Raw genomic sequence first — 23,983 nt, 5'->3', positions numbered from 1 at the left:
GTACAACCCTTCGATTTTGAATGGGGGTAAAAGGTATTGCGATATCTCATTTTGAAGATCTTATCGAGTACTATCTGATCCAGAAATTTCGCTTCAAAATTTTCATCGATAACAAAATGAAAGGTAAAATAAAAAAACTTACCACTAAGTACTAAGAAGTAGACTTCTTTCTGTGAGATCACGTGAAAGACATAGTCTATGTCAATGCTCCACAATCTATTCAAGACTTTAAAGATAGAATTTGTGAAGTTATCGAGGATATACAGTCGCAAATAATTGAATTGGTCATAGAATTTTCATGAAAAAGATATGGTGCTCCAACTGTAGCGGTGGCAGCTAAAAGGTAGATATTTCTTTCCATCATTAATGTCATACGTTTCTCTTCACAATGATAAAAAACATCCATTAATGACTTTTGAAATATACTCGTTTTTTTAATACCAAAATGAAAAGTCTTATTGGAAAATCTTTCAGTCCACCAGCAGATCTTATTTGTTTTTAAATGCCTCAATAACTTCATGTAAATTTAAATTTTTCCAATTTGATCAATTTCAGATGTGATATCTGCAGATCATATTTCATTCTTGCTTGCCTTCATTGCCTGTGATACAACTGTGCACTTTTAAATTAAGGTAAGATGAAATTCATTACAGTACTCCAAAAAAATTTAAATTTACACGAGGTTATACAAGCATTTGAATATCCAAACGCTTATGCATCAAAGTAAGAAAAGCATTAACGAATATAGATAGATATACAGGGTGAGTCTTTGACTTGTACATATATTTTAACCGAAGGTTCCTGAGGTCAAAAGAAATACTTTTTTCATTTACCATTTTTTCCGATTCGGCCCTGTTAAAAAGATATAGCCATTTTAAATTTTCAAAATGAGCTAATTCACCCCTGAAAACCAAAACACTGAAGTTTTCTCAAGCATAAGATATACCTTTTGAACCTTGGAAATAAGCTACTAAATTAGAAAAACCATCATAAACTCACGTTTAACATTCCATTTGTTGAACAAAGTAGTGTTTATAATAAAATAAATGAGTTATTCCAAATTCGTTGACGCTAAAGATTAAATATTCTTCTCTTGATTTCTATTTCATTTTCGATAATTATAACGAATTGAGCTCGCTACCACCCATATTAGCTCTGATACTCATAATTCATATCCATTCATTCATTATATTTCATTTATATGATATCGTTTTGTTTACAAGAATTGCCATTTAACCTTAAAATCTCAAATAAATAATATTGATCTGTGAAAGTTCTAACACAGACTATAGTAATCTGTGGTTTTAAGTTTGACTTTCAAATTTCGAGTGATGCCAAATATAAACACAGCAGTTCGGTTCGAATAATCTATGTTCTAACCTAAAATTTTCATTTACAGTTTACACTGTTATTGTTATGAGATATTTGTTATGAAATGAAGCATTTGATTTGTTCCAACTATCTCATAAAAATATTGAAATGCATCAATATTTTTGAAGCCATCAGTATGAAAATATGGAAATATGTAAAATATTCTGGCTCTGTAATCAATGGAAAATGTTAGACTCCACTTGTAATCAAATTTGTTCTTAATGTGTACCTACATTATAGCCAACTTTACTACTTAATTCATCCTGATTTTGGCATTGAAAATAAATGAGAAGTATTCAATTTAAATATCCACAATAGAATATCCAGTTTCTTTCAACTCACCTAATTTGTTTTCACATTAAAACAATTATGGCCCTTTTGGAAGTATGTCAATCATATGCTCTTAGGATGAATTTATGGAATAGCAAAAGAATAAAAGTATTCAATCTCAATCACATGAAAATTTGTCTAGTATGTACCTAGTCCTAGTGGTATGTTTCGATGTGAGTTTGAATGAGCCGAAGAAGAATACAGTATTGTTCGATAGCAGCAGTCTTTAGTGGGATATTGATTGTTGTCATTATAATGGGACTATTTTGTGAAAACTTTTTTAAACATGGGCTTTATGAATAATCTGGACTTTTCAAAAAGAATGTTGATTTTAGTGAAGTATCTTCTTATTATCAGAGCTGTGCCAAAGCTCAGTAATTTGTTATCAAATCGAGGAGTTGAGGTGAGCTTATTCAAATAACTTCATTTTCAAACTAAGTTGGCTAGTACTTCAATTCTAAAATCTGAGACATGACATCATAGTAAATATTCATTTCTGTGGTTTTTTTTCACAACAGAACAGAGTTGCATTCAGCCAAAGTACCCAATTTTTTGAATTTCACAGATAATTTTTTTTTTTAAGATCAAGTTATTCGAAAACGGCGCTTTGTACGAGAAAACATGAAGAATACTTTTATTTTTCAAATTAGCCAAATATTCTTCAATGAACGTTCAAATTACTCTTAAGAGTTGGTTTCTTCGAATTTCTGGTATTTTTATGGGATGTAATGTTCATAATAAAGAAACAGAAGAATGTGTATGGAATCTTGTGTTCGGATAAGATGTATCACATAAAAAAAAGCTATATTTCAAAAATCATTTCCTTCGATAGAACCATTTACGAGATATAGCTGAAAATCACATTTTTTTAACGATTTTCAACAGCCTGTATCTTTTTAACCGGGCCGAATCAGAAAAAATGGTAAAGGAAAAAAGTGTTTTTTTTGACCTCAGGAATCTTGGGTTAAAATATATGTACAAGTCAAAGACTCACCCTGTATATGCATGACTCAAAAAATGGCATATAAAAATACAATCAATATTGCATAGCCAAAACTCATATTGCAGCTTTTGGCGCTTCTACGCCAAATCCATTGAATTAACAAAAAAAGTTTAGATTCAAAAATTATAGGATATATTCCCTATTTGAATATTTTATATACCTTTTTTCATCATAAAATCAGTCGGAAAGGATATATTACCAAAAAACTGTGTTGAAATTCGTAAATCACCAATTTTCAAAATTTCCTGGAAACTATCCAGGTAAAACTACCAAATGACTGGACTAATTATTAGACATGCAAAACTTGCATCGAGTATCTTCTATATCCCAAAATACAGAATATCAAATTTTTGTTAATTTGTTGTTTGGCAGTTCATATGATTGATAATTGTAAAATGGTTGCGAATCAAGAAGAATTCTTTTTGAAATTTTCGGCTAGTAAGCCGAGGATGCTAAATCAATATTGATGCCAGAGAAATTTTTATTTTGAAGAATATGAAAAATTAATGCTTTATGGATCGTAAGATCTCAAAATAAAAAGTTGAAAATGTTTTTGTTATCTAGAAACATTTGAAACGTAATGAAGCGTATTTTATACTTGAGATTTCGCACGCATTTCAGTTCGTAGAACAAATGGAGTGGAGTGTTTTAGGGAATACAGAAAAGTGGACCTATTGTTACATCTAACATTCATTAATACCTTGTCAATCTTATATGTCAGATGCACAAACGATCATCCGCTGCAGAACACTTGTAATGAGACAAACAACAATCCTATAAAAACACATAATTTTTTTTACCTAAATCTTGAAGAATTGTAAAAAAGTATTCAAATGCGTATAATATTCAAATCAGAACCTTGTGCTATTCCGAATTCAACGATACGCTAATTATACGAGAAAAAAAATATTTATACGGCTTTTGGAGTCAATTAGATATAATAGATTATATCTCGTTAGGGAAGAACATTCAAGAAAGTTCTAATGAGATGTGCATCGTTTTTTTATTTAGTGGTGGAGAGCAGAAAACCTTGAATCTTTTCATGGGGCATTCGTTCGATGCATACAAGTAATTATAATTCATTATGGAATTCGGAGAATCGAATCGAGAGTAAGCTAGAACATCTTTTAAAACATCATAAAAATTTAAATGAATTTTTTCATATGAATCGATATAATTCTGAGAGAATTCCGGAAATAATGTACCTATCTGTCAATTTTGCAATGATTTCATGATAGCATTCTACAATTAAGGTTCTTTGAAGGAATTCAATGTTTACACTCAATTTCTCATGTGATTTTCTCAATTTGGATGGATATTCCCATATAAATCTCCATTTCAATCTAATGAGAGAATTTATTTTTTTTTTGCTTAATAGATACCACTAGTGGTTCCACTAAAGAGCTATCCAGAAATTCGGCTTCCGTTTCTATAACCATTTCTAAATTATGAAGAACATGTAATCATCATACAAATTCAATTTGAGTTGACTAATTTCAGTGGATAAACATTACGTAAATTTGTCTACAACATTCAACGTGATGTTTATCTTCAGTTAAATCTCAAACAAATCCGACAAATCGAATATAAATTAATGGATCTAGTTATCAATCGGTAAGGGGATTTTTATTATCTATGATTTTCAGATTTGTCTCCGTCGAGAATATCAAAATTACCAACAAAATATCGAAAAAACCACACTACAGAACAGTCTTCTAGCTAAGCTTAGCGATATCTCATGCAAATTTTTGTTTGTATTTTTGATAGATATATGTATAATATATTTCATTACCTACTAGTCCTCTGGAAGTGCTTTTTTCAGGTGTGCAACAAAGCAAGGTAAAATCCGTTCTGGACTTGTAGTGAACGATCTTTTGTAATATATCTCACAAAAATGACAATACTGTTTTATTTAAAAGCCTATATCTGATAATCTGGGAACATCAGATACTAAGAATATTCGGTGACCATCAAGGTCTCCGGATTCAACACCGTTTTATTTTGGTAACATTTAAATAAAAACTTTCATCAATTTGAAAATGTTGAAAAAATCTAATGGTGCTAAATCCGGAAAAATTGCGGTGGCCACCGAATATTTTAATCATCTGAATTTCACAGATTATCAAAGATAGACTTGGTTTATTTGTCGTGTAAAACTGATACTTCTGATGATTCTTTAGTTTTATATCATAAGAAATTTATATATCATGTTATATATTTTTGAAAAGGGGAAAAGTAGGCGATTTTATTTGTTCTAGAAATTTTGATGGTTACATTTATGAAACCTCTTCTTCGAAACTAATTGCAATAAAATACAAATTATTCCATCAATGGATTCTACCAAAAAAGTAGCTGTAGGATGTTCTTGTTTCATGTTCATAGCCCCAATAATAAAGAAATAATGAAAACTTTTCATTTCACGTCATTTTTAAATTTTCTTTTATAGCTTGAAAACAGTTGAATTTATGAGGTTACGGTTTCCACCAAATTAATTCTCTGAAATATAGAGCCCGAAAATATGTCATCAATATCTTCTAACTCAAAGGGATTTTGAGATCCCCTTATTAGACAACGAATTTGGTACATCCAACACAGGAAGAATATCGTACTCCTATTTTTGCTTGCACCAGTAGCAAAACTGTTGATATACTCCCTTTCATAACTTTTTGGGTAATAATTAGGCATTCAATTTTTGATGCTGTTAACATTTCTTAAGGTTTTTTTTTTTGAATCGCTTTGCTGTGAAAACATCTTGAAATCAATTGAATTCGCAGTGAATAATTTTATTACATAACTCAAATTTCATAACGTGAAGAAAGCATTTTTTCGGAGAAGAATTCAAACAATAAAGAATTTGTACCTAAAGAATAACCGGCACTGCTTCTTTTATATAGGATGGAAGTCTGAATCACTAATTTCAACCAAACAAATCAAATACCAGCAGATAATTTCACTTGAAAGACATTGTGTACAATCAAACTTGATGAACGTCAAGTGGTTGTCAATGTATTTCGATGATCTCGAGGCAGTTGATATCATTTTGATATTTTCAGTTTGGTTTCACAAAAGTTAATTAGAACGTTGTGTTCTTTTTTTGTTAATTATAGGCAGTCGAAGATAAAACATACATGAAAAATACATATCATTACTATATTTGTGCATGTGCTTACATATAACGCGTGCTACGTACCCGTTTGCAACTTACACATTCATATAGTAATGATGCCTTTATCGCACTTGTATAGTAAATAACTATTATATTCGTCTATTGAATGTTACCATGGTTTCTCTGAGATGGAACACAGAACAAGAGTAATGATTGTTAGGACATGCTTGAGCGGACCCATATTAGCCACTATCGTTGTTAAAGAAGAACTGAATTTTCGGTTATTATTTTCAAAAATGTTGATATCAATGATGATAAAACGTCTTATCAGTAGTCATGTTGCACTTTGGTCATATATTTCTCGCATTCGTGCCATTTTAAGTCATATTTGAAGGAATTCAAATAAGGGATAGGTGTTTTAATTTACTTTCGATGCGCTAAACGGGAAATATATAAAAGTTGATATTTTTAGAGAGATAATGAAAATGTAATAATCCATTGAAATTTTACGGTTTTTCAATAATTTCAAGCATCCCCATACCAATAAATTGATAAACACCAATGAATTCATGAAAACCTCGGGACAGGACCAGAAAATCTTTGCAGGTGAAGACGATCAACATTTCTTTATACCCCAGACAGCGTATGACATCGAGAAGAAACTTTAATTATACAATATCAAAACCGGTCGAGGGCCATTTTATCCGTTTTTTTCACACAGGTGGACTTTGGGCTGGCCGATTCTAGGAGCAGGTTTATACCATTTAGGTACACACACATATATAGATATATAGGAAGGGTTCGGTCTAGCCCGATATATGCACCTGCAACTGCCAAGATCGGTCCCCTCGTTTAGAATTTCGACCAGAAAAATGCACGTCTGGAGAGATTTCCTGCAGGGTCGTTTATTAGGTAGCCAAAAGATCAATGACGGTTTTTTCGGGGGTTAGATTAATCGAAAAATGATTTGGAGGGTTTCAAATCCGAGGGAATATAAAATGAGAATGAGACTATTTTCCAAAAGTATTTATTCCATGAAACAAATATCTCAATCTTTTCACTCAAGGAGTTGTCTCCATACCGAATAGCAGAATTTATTACACGCAGTATTTCTGTACCAAGAGCTCAAAATGATATAGATATTGTCGATTGAAAAAGACAGTTGAATTTCTTGAAATCGACAATGAATTTGCGCTCGAATTACACACAATATTTTTTCTACAATCGAGCAGTTCACATGTTACCAAATATTTATTTAATTTGATGAATAAAATTGAAAGTAGAGGTTTTACAATTTTTTATGACAGTTCCAGTATGGAATTATATGTTTCGCCATTGTTACTGATTCAACAATTTACACTTCAAATGATTCGCCTTTACCCAAGATTTTCTGTGCCGTGTCAATTTCATTATTATTGCTTTCTTCAATGGAACCCTCGGCTGTAGGAGAACTTTTCCAACCTTCATGACTTTTCAATTGGATGTATCATCTCTATTAACTAAAAGAGTAGCTGACGTGCGACGAAAACTGTGACTGTTTTATATAAGTTATATAAATTGGCATTACTGTTCAAGATGGCGACCGATTTAACAGCCCTCAAGTGATTTATTCTCAGTTTGGTTTGGCAATTCATCATGAATAGACTCACGCCTAACAACGCTTGCAAATAGTGCAATTTTATTTCGAAAATAATGGTTCTGTGCGGAATACGTATCGCGCACTACGTCAATTTTATCGTCGACAAAATCGTCCATCAGAGCAGTTAATTCGATTAACCATGGAACGTTTTCGCACCAAGTTTATTCTTATTGAAAACTCGCATCCCCAGAGACGCCGTACGGTGCGTACAGAAGAAGCTATTGCTGCTGTAGAGCGTAGCATTGAGGAATACCCGAATGAGTCTATCCGCCATCAAGCATAGGAATTGGATCTGTGTCCATCCACTTTATGGAAGATTTTGCGGAAGGATCTTGGTTTGCGTGCATACAAAATCCAACTCGTGCAAGAATTGAAGCCAAACGATCATCAAGTAAGGCGTATATTCGTCGAATGGGCCCAAAATGGGATTGCCGTTGTTCCCGATTTTCATAAGCGAATTTTGTTTAGCGATGAAGCGCACTTCTGGTTGAATGGCTACGTCAACAAATAAAACTGCCGCATTTGGAGTGAAGCTAATACTCAAAAGTATGTCGAAACACCGTAACATCCAGAAAAACTGACTGTTTGGAGCGCTTTATGGGCTGGTGGAATCATTGGTCCGTACTTCTTCAAAAACGATGATGGCCAGAACGTTATAGTCAATGGTGATTGGTATAGAGCCATGATTACTAACTTTTTCATTCCTGAATTGAACAACCATGATGTCCAGGAGCTGTGGTTCCAACAAGACGGCGCAACATGTCACACAGCTCGTGCCACAATCGATTTATTGAAAGACACGTTTGGTGACCGCTTAATTTCACGTTTTGGACCTGTGAATTGGCCTCCAAGATCGTGTGATTTAACACCGCTAGACTACTTTCTGTGGGGCTATGTAAAGTCATTGGGCTATGTAAAGTCATTGGTCTATGCGGATAAGCCACAAACCCTTGACCATTTGGAAGACAACATTGCCGTGTTATTGCCGATATAAGGCTAAAAAAACACCCTTTAGATAATACAGGGCAACAAAAAAAAAATTTTTTTTTTGGTGCCTGGGATTTTAGGGCTGATGTTAACTATATTTGGGACGCTTGATCTGTATATGCAATACTTTTTTAGATACATCAACTTATCTACCAATGTGGGTTTCATTCAGTATATTCATTTATGAGAGTTCTAAAATTATTATATATTCATTAATGTAGATACAATGGTTTTATTGTCAGTCTGTAATTGAGTAAATTCCAGGTAAATCTATAAATAGTGGTACCATTGCCTATTAGGTACCCGAACTGACTCTTTTAGTCCCCCAACTCGGGTAAGTATAAGAGAAAAATACAAACTTCCTCCGTTGGGCTTAATGAAGCAATTTGTAAAGGCTCTTGATAAGAATGGGTCATGTTTTGCATATATAGGGGTAAAAATGCATCAGTTGAGCACAGATAAACTCAAATCAGGGATATATGACGGACCACAAATAAGACAATCAATTAAGGATCCAGCCTTTATAAATTCAATGAATCAAGTTGAACGAGAAGCTTGGACATCATTTGTTGATGTTATAGAAAATTTTCTAGGCGAACCCCCAAAAATCTCGGTACACATTTTTGACTCACCCTGTATATTGAAACTCTCATTTATTTTTATTAGCTGAAATTCATTCATCATTCATCAAATAATTCGACGAATCAATAAAAAAATCACTAAATAAAAATGAAATTATGTAAACATAAAATATACTATATGAGGAATACTTATACTTCTTAAAAGCATACATATTTACACTTAATAGTAAACGAAAATAAACCACATAACGTTAATCACAGAACAAAACAACTTAAAACCAGTAAAAAAATAGAAAACAATCTCAGTCTTTTTTCCATCTTACAACTTTCTCCTTATGGTCCAGACCAAGCTTCCTTTTGACCTTTTCGACGTTGCCAAGGACCCATTTGATGAATGGCAAATGTGCGACGTAGTCTCCTTTCCCGAACAGAGGAACCGCACAGTTTCTGCGACAAATGAACATGTACATTGTGTAGATCGCACCCAACGTTCTTTCCGCTTCCACTTCGAACTTCGTTATTTCTTCGACGACATTTCGTATCGTCACTTCCGCCTGGTGAGCTCTAGATTTGGCCTCAATGAAGGCCGGCAATAATCGATCGATCATCAACTCCTTCTTCTCTATCTATAACATTACAAATGAGATGAAAGTTATATCTTCGGCTAAATGAAAAACTATGGAATTTTAAATAAATCATCTTATCTTTCATTTTTTTTCATTATTTTATTATTGTTTTTTCATTTTTCTTGTTTCATTTACGGTATCATGACAAGTTTCTCTATTTCTTTCACTATTCCTCATATAGTTGTGATATTTATTATATTTATTGAATCCCTTACAAACAACATCTAGACAGTAATTACATGTAAAGTACATATAAGCGTCACGGGCGTAGCCAGGGGGGGGGTTTCGGGGGTTCAAACCCCCCCCGAAATGTTTAAGATGTCGAAATTTATTAAAAAGAAACATCAAGTTAACAAGAATATATATTCGTAAATAAATAGAAATAAGATTTTCTATTTTATATCAATTCTAAACATGCATTGTGGACTCCACAATTTAACGAATTTTATTCGATCTAATTCATTATGTTGAATTATCTGAATCTGAAGTAGTAACTTCAGATCATTCACTTTGAAACTTATTTTTTTCTTCAAAATCCCGAAAATATATTTAATTCATTTGTAATCTGAAATCTTAATTGAATTACCGCTACGTAATCCAGTCAATTTGTGCTCACATGTGCCCCTCAAGGGGAAGTTATGGGGTAGTTTTGATTTATTCGATCGTATGTATTTTTTTTGGGTGCAACATCCGAATCTGAAGTTTAGCACCAAAATTTCTTTACGGAACATAAAAAAAAAATTTCATCTTCTGGCCATTATTCCATCATGTTTTTTGTCCGATAAACCTGGCTCAAACGATAGATCAAAATTGGCGTATTTTATCTATCTTTGCTAAAATCCAGTAGATGGGGAAGTTTTAATTTCTTCGATTTATTTTCTGTGTTTCTGGGGTACAGAATTCGTTTTGGTTACCACCAAATTTTCATTATAAATTTCATGAAAAAAATGCAAAAAAGGTGAAAATTTTCATTTTTTGAAACTTTCTACACATCAATTTGAATTTGAGTAGTTACTTTGTTGAATAAATACTACGAAGGTATTCATTTCCTAAATATATTCATAGGAATCGAGTAAAGAAATAAACTAAATTTCAAAAAGTGATTTTGAAAATGCTTTTTTTCTCAAAACATACTTGAGGAATAAAACTAGTGAGAATAGACTGAATGGGTTGGCTCTAATGAAGTTGATATATTAAAAAAAAACACAGAAGACTTTTTTTATAATATGTAAATAAAATCAAATGTTTTTGTTTTTTTTTGTTTTTTTCATGGTTAAATATATATTTTATAATAAATATGATTATGGTTATATCAAGCACTTTTATTCGCTTTATTTTCTTGAACCAGTGGCATATACAGAGAACGAGTTTGATATTCTTGCTATACCATGTAAAAGGTGTTGTTTTAGAGCTATAGAACTTTAAATTGCAATAAAACAACGATGGATTATCCGATTGACATGAATTTTATTTATCCGCAAGATAATCTTGTCGCATTACATTTTAATATGATTTCTGGCATATGACCGCCATGGCTGGCTCGGATGTAGACCAATCTGGACGTCCAATTTTCGATGACTTTTTCCAACATTTGTGGCCGTATATCGGCAATAACAAGGCGAATGTTGTCTTTCAAATGGTCAAGGATTTTTGGCTTATCCGCATAGACCAATGACTTTACATAGCCCCACAGAAAGTAGTCTAGCGGTGTTAAATCACAAGATCTTGGAGGCCAATTCAAAGGTCCAAAACGTGAAATTAGGCGATCACCAAACGTGTCTTTCAATAAATCGATTGTGGCACGAGCTGTGTGACATGTTGCGCCATCTTGTTGGAACCACAGCTCCTGGACATCATGGTTGTTCAATTCAGGAATGAAAAAGTTAGTAATCATGGCTCTATACCGATCACCATCGACTGTAACGTTCTGGCAATCATCGTTTTTGAAGAAGTAAGGACCAATGATTCCACCAGCCCATAAATCGCACCAAACAGTCAGTTTTTCTGGATGTAACGGTGTTTCGACATACACTTGAGGAGTAGCTTCACTCCAAATGCGGCAGTTTTGTTTGTTGACGTAGCCATTCAACCAGAATTGCGCTTCATCGCTAAACAAAATAAAATGGACGTAGTGCGCGATACGTATTCCGCACAGAACCATTATTTTCGAAATAAAATTGCACTATTTGCAAGCGTTGTTCAGGCGTGAGTCTATTCATGATGAATTGCCAAACCAAACTGAGAATAAATCAATTGACAGCTGTTAAATCGGTCGCCATCTTGAACAGAAATGCCAATTTTAATAATATTTATGTATATTCATATGCCTGTAATTTGTGTATATTCATATGCCTGTATATACCATTGTATTTATGACTCCCCATGTAATTTTGATGGGTTAAAATGGTAGGATCTTTGTAAATTTACATTGATTACTATACAAATAAACAAATAAACTTAAAGTTATATACCTCGAAAAAAAACACCCGTTACAAGTAGGCACAATCCAAACACTCATGTATTTCTATGAAAAAAATTCTTATTTCTCCCATTATTCTTTCTGTATACGCCTTTGTCTCAAAACCCCCCCCCCGAAACTGAAACCTGGCTACGCCCGTGATAAGCGTACAACTTTGCTTCCGCCGTTTTTTTCCAGTTTGAAGCATTATTGTAAAAAACTGGATATAACGGTTGTTTTTTTTTCGAGGTATATAACTTTAAGTTGGCATTACTGTTCAAGATGGCGACCGATTTAACAGCTGTCAAGTGATTTATTCGCAGTTTGGTTTGGCAATTCAGCATGAATAGACTCACGCCTGAACAACGCTTGCAAATAGTGCAATTTTATTTTGAAAATAATGGTTCTGTGCGGAATACGTATCGCGCACAACGTCCATTTTATTTTGTTTCGCGATGAAGCGCACTTCTGGTTGAATGGCTACGTCAACAAACAAAACTGTCACATTTGGAGTGAAGCTAATCCTCAAGTGTATGTCGAAACACCGTTACATCCAGAAAAACTGACTGTTTGGTGCGCTTTATGGAGTGGTGGAATCATTGGTCCGTATTTCTTCAAAAACGATGATGGCCAGAACGTTACAGTCAATGGTGATCGGTATAGAGCCATGATTACTAACTTTTTCATTCCTGAATTTAACAACCATGTCCAGGAGCTGTGGTTCCAACAAGACAGCGCAACATGTCACACAGCTCGTGCCAAAATCGATTTATTGAAAGACACGTTTGGTGAGCACCTAATTTCACGTTTTGGACCTGTGAATTGGCCTCCAAGATCTTGTGATTTAACACCGCTAGACTACTTTCTGTGGGGCTATGTAAAGTCATTGGTCTATGCAGATAAGCCACAAACCCTTGACCATTTGGAAGACAACATTCGCCGTGTTATTGCCGATATACGGCCACAAATGTTGGAAAAAGTCATCAAAAATTGGACGTCCAGATTGGAGTAGGTACATCCGAGCCAGCCGTGGCGGACATATGGCAGAAATCATATTTAAAACGTAATGCCATAAGATTATCTGTTTTATTGCAATTTAAAGTTCTATAGCTCTAAAAAAAACACCCTTTACATTTATAGTTCGAAGTATTGTCCATCGCTGACCACTACTTTCCATCTTTCGTGCAGCTTACAAATCCCGCGTTGAAAAAACTGGTCATCTTTTGAAGCGATCCACAAACCAATTTTTTACCTTTTCATAAGACCAGAAGTGCTGGCCAGTCAGGCCGTGTGCCATTGATCGAAACAAGTGATTGTTCGAGGGACCAACGTCTGGAAAATACGGCGGGTGGGATAGGACTTCCCATTTCAACGTTTCCAAGTATGTCTTGACCATTATAGCAACATGGGGTCGAACATTGTTATGCTGTAAAATCACCTTATCATATCTCTCGTATTGCGGCCGTTTGTCTCTCAATGTTCAGCACAAATGCATTAATTGCATTCGAAAACCATCGCCTTTCATTGTTTCAGTCCGTTTTAACAACTCATAATACACTACACTACGAGCTGGTCCCACCAAATACTGAGCATGAACTTGGAACCGTGAATATTCGGTTCGGCCGTCGACGTGGAAGCATGGTCGGGATATCCCCATGATTTTCTGCGCTTGGGATTATCGTAATGAACCCATTTTTCGTCTCCAGTCATAATGCGATGCAGAAACCCGCAAATTTCTTCATATTAAAGCAGAAAATTAAAACCTCCCGCAAAAGACCAGAATTTAGCTCATAAGCTGACATGTTCAATCGAGAATAACTTTTCCTACAACTGCTATGAAAAGTAGCGTATTCTTCATAGCTCACTCAATTTCAAAACTATGTATTGCTTATACTATGGGAAATATTATTTCTCACGGCACTTTGCCCACACCTCGCTTGGTAGACCAATGAAATTGGGCTCGTTTCTATGGAAACGCAATAAATTAGCACATACGGTCAACGAAGGTCATTTTGATTTGAATCAAGTCCATTACTTGAATTATTGAGATTTGTGCAGTTGTAGGAAAAGTATAGTGTGCAACATGTGGAGAAAGTCCTTTTCTCGCTCGTGTGTTTGCGGCACTCGCCTTTCAGGCTCGTGCTACAAATTTCCACACTCGCGGAAAAAGTTGGACTTTCCCCACTTGTTGCACAATATACTATTATGATGCCGACACAAATCGACTAATATTTCGATGGCGTTATGTTTACAAATACCTAGGGTCATTGTATGACATTTGCGATCTATTTATTTCGACTACCACTTACCGCTACAGTCATCTATTGCAAAACAGCGGAAGCAAAGTTGTATACCTAATAGAACTACATAAAAAAGACAAATAAAAACAGAGAAGAGAAAAAAAAACAACATATTGTCGCTCGTATAATAGTCAATGATTGGCTAGAAAAAAGTGTACGATCTCCCAGCAGTTTGACCTTCCGTTCTATACCATGCTTCTATACACAATTGCGTCGGTTATCTCTTCATGAGAATTTCGAACTGGCTTGCCTTCTGGCATGCCAGTTCTAAATTCTCACTTCTGACACTTCAGACACTTCTGTGTCTTTCTCAGGCTGGTTAATTTTGGACATTATGCTTGCAACTGTCTTCATGTCCAATTTGCAGAATCTTCAAATGTCATCCGCTGACAGACCCATGCGGTACAGAGGGTAACAGCTCGTGGCAATTACATGAGCTTGTTTGTGTACGACCAGGGCCGTCGCTAGCCAAACTGCCGCCCTAGGCAGAGACCCACTTTGCCTTCTTAGCCAAAGACCCAACTTGCCGCCCTAAAAACTTTCCGATAACAAAAATTCGTAAAATTCGTTGAAATAAAAAAATATTTAATTCATTCTTTCAGGAACCCAATTTTCTCGGAAAAATTAGATAATGCCGCCCTCCATTATTTGTCGCCCCTCTAGAGCGGGCCCTGCGGTTTCAGGTTCTTCTGTTCAGTTTTGACTTTATAAAAAGCTTGAACATTTTGTTTTTTTTTCTTTGAATTATCGAGTATCTATTTGATTTGATTTCAATAAACTTGATTTGATTTATGCAGATGAACCTTCATTTTAAATTCGAATGCGCCCACGCCCAACACTAGTTAATTTGATAAAAAAAAAATGAAAAATATTATGATATAATGGAATGTGGTATGGAATAATAAACATTCTGAAAATCTCAATTTTAATGAAAGTTAACTCTACATTGACTTTATACTTATTTTTATGTTCTCTCGGGAAGGTTTTGAACGAAACAAGACACATTAAATGGAAGAAAAATTCAGGATTTCACCAAATCTTATGTGAAAGAAGAGAAATAAACAATTTTCAAAATACTGGAATGCTGATGAGTGATTTAATACTTGGTATTTCCACCCCTTGCGTTAATTACAGCTCGGCAACGACGGTTCATACTCAAAATGAGTGATCTTAAAATGTTCTGATCTAATCCTTCCCAGATTTCTCTGAGTTGGATTCCTAAGTCATTAAGAGTAGCTGGATGATTTTCTGAACTTCTCAGCCTTCTATTGAGATTGAGATCTGGACTTCTTCCTGGCCATTCCATTCAAGAGACGTCAACCTCTTCAAGGTACTCCTGAACGATGCGCGCACGATGGGGTCTGGCATTATCGTACATAAAAATGAAATTTTCACCAATGTATGGGGCAAATGACACTACATGCTCTTCAAGAATGTCTCTTATACATACCTATCAGCATTCATAGCTCCATTATCAACGACCACTAGGTCTGTGCGAGCAGTCAAAGATATTCCACCCCATACCACAATCGATCCTCCCCCGAAACCAGTAGTATTCAGGAAATTGCACTGAGCATATTTTTCATGTGGACGTCTGTATACAAGGGAACGTCGATCACAATGGTAGAGGCAGAATCTAGACTCATCTGTGAAGAGAACTCTTTCCCAATCAGCCTCTTCCCAATGGATATGCTCTCTCGCAAAATCCAAACGCGCCCTTCGATGGGCTGGGTGGGGTAAGAGCTGGGCCTCTTGCCGCGACACGAGGCCTTAAATCATATTCTCTGAGGCGATTTATTATTGTCTGAGTGCTAATTTGCACCCCATGAGTTTGCTCAATCTGATTTTGAAGGAGGCGAACGGTTGCAAACCGTTGTCTCAACTAAGAAACTCTCAAGTAACGTTCTTGAATGGCAGTTGTTAACCTGTCCTGGTCTTCGGACATTCATACCTGTCTCCCTGAATCGCTGCAACATTCTGGAAACACTTGTATGGGAAACTCCAAACCTTTCTGCAATTCTTGTGTATGTCCACCCTTCTTCTCGCAAAACTACCGCTTGGGCACATTCCTCTTGGGTCAAATTGCGTGTTTCGCTTTGCATAGCGATCGAGTGTAGATAATCAAACGAAAGAAAAACTATTGATAACTAGAATTGATCGAGAACAACTGATTTCAGAATGGAGCCAATACATTCAAAATCTGATAATCTCATCTTTTTTTATTCCTGCTGGGAAAAAACATCTGTATTGAAGAAAAACGTTGAAAGGGGATAACATATGCATGCATAATTCTGATAAAAATAATTATCATTGAGAACACCTTCAGTAGTAGAATAAATTTGAGATTTCCATAATGTGCGTTAATTTTTTTGCGCAGTGTATGTCTTTTTTTGGTGATCTGAAATTTGATTTTATAATGCTGGAGTTGTGACAAATGCAAACCAGTTGATGTAAACATGAATAAATCTATAATATTCTAATCCTGAACTGTCATTGCTGAACTTGCTGCCCTAAAGTGTTCATCGAAGGGTTCATGTCAAGCGAGTGCTACCCTTTTTGACGCCCTTATTGCATTCATCAGCTTTTTTATTTCTTTTGATACCACCCTGCGTTGCCTCTAACCCGATGTTTTGTGGCATTACACCCTTCTCAGTTCAGCAAACTGCTTTGGAATTTATCATAATGTATATTTGTGGATCTTTGTGAAACACTTTTTGGCACAGCAAAGACGCAAGACAGATATAAGGCGCCATAGAAGGATTAACTATCTACCTGAAGCTGCTTTTCAAATGCCATCTTCAGGAATCTATCCTTGTATTCGACGAAGGTCCGAACGCTTTCCATCTCCATACTGCAGATGGAATCCTTGGCTTTTACGAGAGTTTCATAGGTGTTCATCATCTCATGGATCTCCTGATATTTGTTGCTTTGACGTACCGTCGATAGCAGGAAGTGCAAGTATTTGTCTTCGTATTTTTTTATTTTATGTCTCATGAGCAGACGCACCTTCCTCTGAAAAAAATTCGAGTTCACTTTGTTGATGTATAAGTCTTAATGATATGTTAGAATATATGAATGCAAAAATCTCAAAATGAAAATGTCACTATACTAAAAAGGTCTCGGGTGTAATCAGTTGCACATTTTTCCGCAATACAATGATTCACATCATTGTAGTGTATTTTCGATCCATCAGAAGGAATAGACACAAAAATTCCTACAATTTTCGACGTCTTACATAGAGATGCTCATACAGTTACCTACTATAAGCAGGGCTTTTGGTTATTGTGGGATTCCTAACGGGTACTGTCATTTGTGGATGATCCTGATAGGAGATGGAAGTTGCATATTCTGAAAATTTGCATATTCTGCAAATTAATCATGAAAACAACTTGAAGCATACTATGCAAATGTTCAGAATTGGTCAGCTAAAGAAAATTTTAAATCCTCAGAAAGTGATCCATATCATTATAAAATTTGTCATTATGGGAATCATCAACCAGAGTTTGCTTGGTCGCCGATTGGCTGGTCAATCGATCCCTAAATTTTTTATTTATAGAATAAGGACTGACAAAAATATGTAAGAGTAAACTACAGGTAAATGATGACGATTGACTAGTTTAAAGATTATTAACCGTCTGCTAATCTTTATCATTTTTAAGTCACCTATAAAAAAATCGATCAAGTAGATTACCATTTCTTCCACATCTTTCATCAACACTTGTATTTCTATGCTCTTCTTCCTTATCATCACCATGTGCTGATGGTGTTCTTCCTTGAATCTTTCTCTCTTATACAAGTTCATTCTCAAGAAGCGTTGGAACTCGATAAAAGTAGATCTGAGCATTTCTTCTTTCTCCTTGAGTTGTTCCCACTCTTCGTCTACCTCGTCTACAGCATCCAACATGTTCACCCTGTGCAACGCCAAAGAGGCAGTTTTATAACGTAAGCGGTTCTGTTTAGAGATTAGTTCTCTCTCGATCCTGATTGGTCCCTTAATAAAATGTTCGGGTAATTTTTCAGGCTCCCTATGGTCTTTCTTCAGAGGCTGTAACTTATAACTTTTGGTAATTGGTATGGGTGGTAGTATCAGGTTTTTCCCTAAGGGCATCGAGGTGAACCCTGGCAAGTTTTTGGTGCGAGATTTTGCAATGTTTAAGTTTGAGTGTTTGGACGGTCGGGACATTCTGGGGGATTTCTGATCGATGAAATCGAAAAAATATCCTGAATATTTAAGGAATAACAGGAAGAAACGTGAAGAACAATATTCAAGTTATGACAGAATGTCAAAAAATGTTCTATCGGGTCATAGAAAAAGAAGAGTTGTGTCAATAGGAGATTGTTTGTCGATTATCAAAGGAAAACTTACAATCAAACATAAAAATTCGATATACTTTGGAAATGGAGTATTTCAACATGGTTTAGGAAACCAATTAAGCTGTCTTGGGGTACTTCACTAATTATGAAGAATTAATCATTTCTACCCCTGTATTACTTCTGACTTTTCAAAGAAATTGATTTATTATGGACGTTTCACAATTATGCCTCATTGTCTTAACTATTATTTTCAGTTTTTTTTGTTTCACAATATATTTGAAAGTATAATTAACGAATATCTGTGGTAAGATTCTGAAATGATCACCCTAGTACCCAGAGGGAAAAGTTTTCATTGACAGCTGTTGTTGTTCACAAAGTTTTCCGACATTTCGTGCTACTATTTTCACGTTTTGTTCCACGTTATTTCTAATGAACCGTACGATGTCTTCTTCATCTTCTATAATGCAAGGAGAAAACCATTCCAAGTTCATACCTTCCTCTTTGGGAAGAAGAAGAGTCTTACCTGGAAGCTGCAAACAGAAACTCGTATTCGATTCCTGCGATATGAGAAGACATCCTGCGGAAAAACACGAAGACTGCCCTTTCCTAAAAGGAGACCACATTACAAATCCCATGGTGGGTATTATGGGCCTCAAGCAGGAAAGACGTCGGATAGAAAAACTCTTACAACGAAGGAGGAGTAGCCTGGTAGAATTAGTTCAAGTGACGTTGAAAAAATGGAGGCTTCTCGAAGAGTGCGAGCAAAAATTGCAACGGTACTTTGTACAGTACAATGCCTTTATCCTTAAGGGTTTGGAGAAAAGGCGAAGATTTTTCAACAATATGCAGCAATTCCAGCAACAGGCCAGACTTCGTGGTGCTCAGAATGATATACTCAGGCTCGAAGTGGAGAAAAGCGTGAGTAGATAATCGAACAGGAATAAAGCAACTTTGAGAAATTTCGAATCTTCACACATATTAGTTTTTTCGAAAATATTCCGATATCCAGAAAGTGGTCAAAAATGGGGAATACATAGTCGTACAATTTTGCTTCCTTCGTTTTTTCCGAAATTCGAGGCTTACGAATAGCGAATAACGTACGAATCCCACATTGAAAAACCTGGTTATCTTTTAAAGCGATCCAGAATCGATCCATTTTCATACATCTTCATAGGAACGGAAGTGCCATTGATCGAAACAAGTGTTAGTCCGAGGGAACAACGTCTGGAGATTTCGACGGGTGAGGTAGGACTTCCCATTTCAACGTTTCCAAGGATACCTTGACCACTTTTGCAACATGGGGTCGAGCATTGTCATGCTGTAGAATCACTTCATCATGTCTCTCGTTGTATTGCGGCCGTTTGTCTTCAAATGCTCGGCATCAATTGTGATTCTTTCAGTAGTCTTTAACAACTCATAACACACTACGCCGAGCTGGTCCCACCAGATACTGAGCATGACCTTTGAACATTGGGTTTGGCCGTCGACGTGGAAGCATGACCGGGATATCCCCTATAATTTTCTACGCTTGGGATTATCGTAATGAACCCATTTTCCGTCTTCATTCACAATGCGATTCAGAAATCCCTTCCGTCTTCACCTTGCAAGTAGCTGTTCACAAGCGACCAAAAGCTGGTCAACTCGTACGGCACTCAATTTCCTTGTTTCTGAATCATTCCCATGACTTTCAGGCGTTTTGAAATGGCTTGTTGCGTCACTCCCAATAATCCTGCTTGTTGCGCTTGACATGAGTCTTGATCAAGTAATGCCTCCAATTCTGCATTGTGGAAAACCTTCTCTCTTCCACCGCGATGCTGGTCTTTGACGTCAAAATCACCGTTCTTGAAGCGTTGAAACCACTCTGCACTTTCTTTCACCAATAGTGGCAGTGAGAGCATTCGACAAGCCTCAGCCGCAGATTTCTTCATATAATAGCAGAAAATTAAAACCTTCCGCAAACGACGAGAATTGGGCTCGTAAGCTGACATGTTTAATCGAGATTAATTTATGATACAGACACAAATAGACTAATATTTCGATGGCGTTATGTTTACGAATACCTAAGTTTATTGTATGACATCTACGATCTATTTATTTCGACTACCATTTATCGCTATAGCCATCTATTACAAAACGGCGGAAGCAAAGTTATACTCCTAATATATTCAAAGGCTTTTGAAAGCGAATTATCCAACAATGGTAGGAAGTTTCGAGCTTTAAACAGTGGTAGGCACCTACAAAGGATTCTAGGTTGTAAATTGTAACTCGACACTGGAATACTCCGAACTGATGGCAAAGGAGGTGATAGGTTGTCCATCCCTTCTACTTTTGCTCTTATAGTTCTAATGTGATCGATTTCTAGTAAACAGGTTCTAGAAACAATTCGTTAGAGTCCATATTGAATCCCGGCAAGCAGCTCTTAATTTTTTTTCCCAATGTAAATTTTTCTTGAGTCATTAAAGAGCCTATACCTACAAACTCCAGCCTTGGAAAGCGAATCAATTTTCTGCTTATTACTTCTTAAGATTTGGTTTAGTTTTTGTGTTGGTTTGCAAACAGGTTCAAGCTAAAACGATTGGACAAGACTGACATAGCGGGTGTTAAGAAACAACGTTTCAATATTCTGGGAGCCAATCTAGAACTCAAAATAAGTAAAAAGTTTCATATAAGCGCAAATGAGCCGTTTTAGAAGTATGAGCGATTTTCGGTTTTCAAAATATTAACTACTAGGGCAACCAAATACGATGAATAACAACAGAAGAAATTCTATTTATTTTTGACCCCTAGTGTTTTACAGAAGATGTTTCATATGACCACCGTCCATTTCAGTGCAGGAAGTACATCCTCGCATGAAGGAATTCGTAATATTTCGAATAGACCTGGTTGTGTTCTGATTGTTTGACAGAATAGATCAATCCGATGTTGCAACTCGTCAATGTTTTTCACTGACGTTGCATAGACTAAACCTTTCAAATAACCCCAATACAAAAGTCCAAAAGGTTCAAATCGGGAGATCTAGCGGGCCATGGCACTATAGACTCCCTAGTCCTATCCATCTTCAGGGAAATGTTTGATATAATGTGGGGTCGCTCCATCTTGCATAAACCAAATATTCATCCACTCATTTGAAGGTACCACATCAAAAAAATCGGGCAAGGTATTTTGAAGAAAGTTAAGGTATGCAGCTCCTGTTAAATTTCGTGATAAAACTACTGGTCCTAACAAACGATCTCCTAAAATACCTAGCCAGAGATTTATACTGAAACGCTGTTGATGCCTGGATTCATGAATGGCGTGTGGATTTTCATTCGCCCAAATATGGCTATTTTGAAAGTTAAAAATTCCATATTTGGTAAAGAATAAAGATGGCTTCATCAGTTTAAGGAATATACGTCGAGATCTTTCAGTAGATGTCTTGTGGTGGTCTTTACTCAGTTATCTGTCTAAGACGATAAGTTGTTTGTAAACCTTGCATCCTAATCTATCTATTATCTATTACAATGTCCATAGCGAACTTAATTTTCGGGTTTCTACTATTCAGGTTGCTCTAGTAGGTACTTAGCTTAGATGTTGCTCTTCATGAAACCAGAAAACACAACCAAGATGTCTTTTGGGCTATTTGGATAGAATCGTCGTCGATTTTTTCAAAGAAGGTTTACAATCGCTGGGCTTACCCATAATAACACCATCAACTTGTTGTTGCATTTCAGCCTCCCACTGGTCAGAAAGCCCAAAACTTTCTTAATCTGTTGATTGTGGAATATGTTTTCTGAATTCCCACAAATACGTCTTGAGCGTATGTTTCATTCACGAAAAAAAAAACATGACCTTTGTTTCCTTATAATCTCATAGTTATTCCTTTATAGAAAATAGTTAAAAGGCTACTCGACATCGAAACGAAGAAACACTTAATTTACCCCAATTTTCTCCGAAGAGTTGTGGAAGAAGGTGGCCGATATACAAGCGTCCCCGAACTGACCAGCTGTTTCGAGGCTATAGAGGGCTCCCTGGAAAAAACCACTGGCTACTTCAACAAGCACATGGACGAGCTGGAAGATAAACGGAGAAAACTAGAGCACTTGACGGATGACAACAAGCCGATGCTGTTGAAACTGGACCTGGAGATCAACGTCCTTTCGGAAAGATTCGACGAGATAAAACGTAAGAATTTGGAAAACGAGGAGTTGATAATGTCCATCTGTTCAAAAATAAATGACGGCAGAAAGGCCCACGAAGAATGTCTTGCAAATATCGATAATCTTTACGATCTCCTCTGCGCTAGGTTGGACGTTGAAAGGGGTTTTGCGAAAAACGACTTCAAGAACCAATTGATTTACATCAAGTCCGTGTGGAGATGTTGAGATGGAAAGGACAGATCAATATTGTATTTTGAAGGTCAAAACTGCACCGGATTCATTTTGAAAAATAACGTAATAAATAAGAGCAATCATTTCCTTGAATTTGAAAATTCTGAGTTATTTTTCTATGTGGATTCGGCGCTAACTGTTTAAACGCTAAAGTGGTTTTATTCCTATATACCTGTGTTTTATATGTTGTACTCCAACTCTATGTTATTTTTGTGTATTCAATTATATTTTAATCTTGGTTTATTTTTTTATTTTCATTTATTTTTAAAAACCATTTGAAATCAAAGACTGGCCGAATATTCCACTGTTGGCACCACATGAAGACTCTGTACATAATTGCATATGGAAATCATAGTAATCTATTAAGAGGTGAATATAGTCTTCATTTTGAAGTTATTACTTTCTTACATTTGAAATACAGGGCGATTCACCACGATGGCCTTTGAGACGTTTATGGAAAACTAATCATAAAATTTGCTGAATCTTTGTCTATTGGAGTTTGAAACAATGATCGTTCTTCCTAAAATATTTTCAGACTTTTACAACTTCTGGTTATACCGGAAACAGAGCACTACTTCTTTATTTGAATGGCAAGCCCAGTATATTATTATATCATATCATTAGATAGATTATTTCGTGATAATTTCAGTAATGTGTCATAACTTGGGTATAAACTCACTGTTCATGAGTTAATGAGATTCTTATGAAAAAATGGTTGTATGATACAAGAGAACAGATAAAAACCACAGCAAAAACTGTATCTCCCCGTTTAGGTGTAGTAATGGGTTTGTGTATTTGCTTACAGAATAAGCTGACAATTATGTTGAAGTGCTTCTTCCAAACAAAATCTTTTACATCCTTTCTCTTCACCAACGGTTGAAGAGTTTATAATTAAATATAA

General features: G+C 35.7%; 2 protein-coding genes across 2 annotated transcripts; one reads left to right on the top strand and one right to left on the bottom strand.

Annotated features, from left to right (window-relative positions):
• Nucleotides 1–9,189: 9,189 nt before the first annotated feature.
• On the bottom strand, nt 9,190–18,593 carry LOC123685445 (cilia- and flagella-associated protein 73-like). The gene is made up of 3 exons (XM_045625146.1): nt 18,093–18,593; nt 17,174–17,413; nt 9,190–9,643 (listed from the first exon to the last, which is right to left on the bottom strand). Exons 1-3 carry the CDS (start codon nt 18,582–18,584, stop codon nt 9,320–9,322), a joined length of 1,056 nt encoding a protein of 351 aa, XP_045481102.1. The 5' UTR covers nt 18,585–18,593; the 3' UTR covers nt 9,190–9,319.
• A 551-nt stretch (nt 18,594–19,144) lies between these two features.
• Nucleotides 19,145–23,325, top strand: LOC123685446 (coiled-coil domain-containing protein 42-like 1). The gene is made up of 2 exons (XM_045625148.1): nt 19,145–19,633; nt 22,582–23,325. Exons 1-2 carry the CDS (start codon nt 19,145–19,147, stop codon nt 23,074–23,076), a joined length of 984 nt encoding a protein of 327 aa, XP_045481104.1. The 3' UTR covers nt 23,077–23,325.
• Nucleotides 23,326–23,983: the final 658 nt, after the last annotated feature.

The sequence above is a fragment of the Harmonia axyridis genome, chromosome 7, assembly GCF_914767665.1.
Source record: "Harmonia axyridis chromosome 7, icHarAxyr1.1, whole genome shotgun sequence".
Taxonomy (NCBI): Eukaryota; Metazoa; Arthropoda; class Insecta; order Coleoptera; family Coccinellidae; genus Harmonia; species Harmonia axyridis.
Note: the sequence above shows the minus strand (reverse complement) of the source record. Positions and strands in the feature narration are given on the sequence as shown.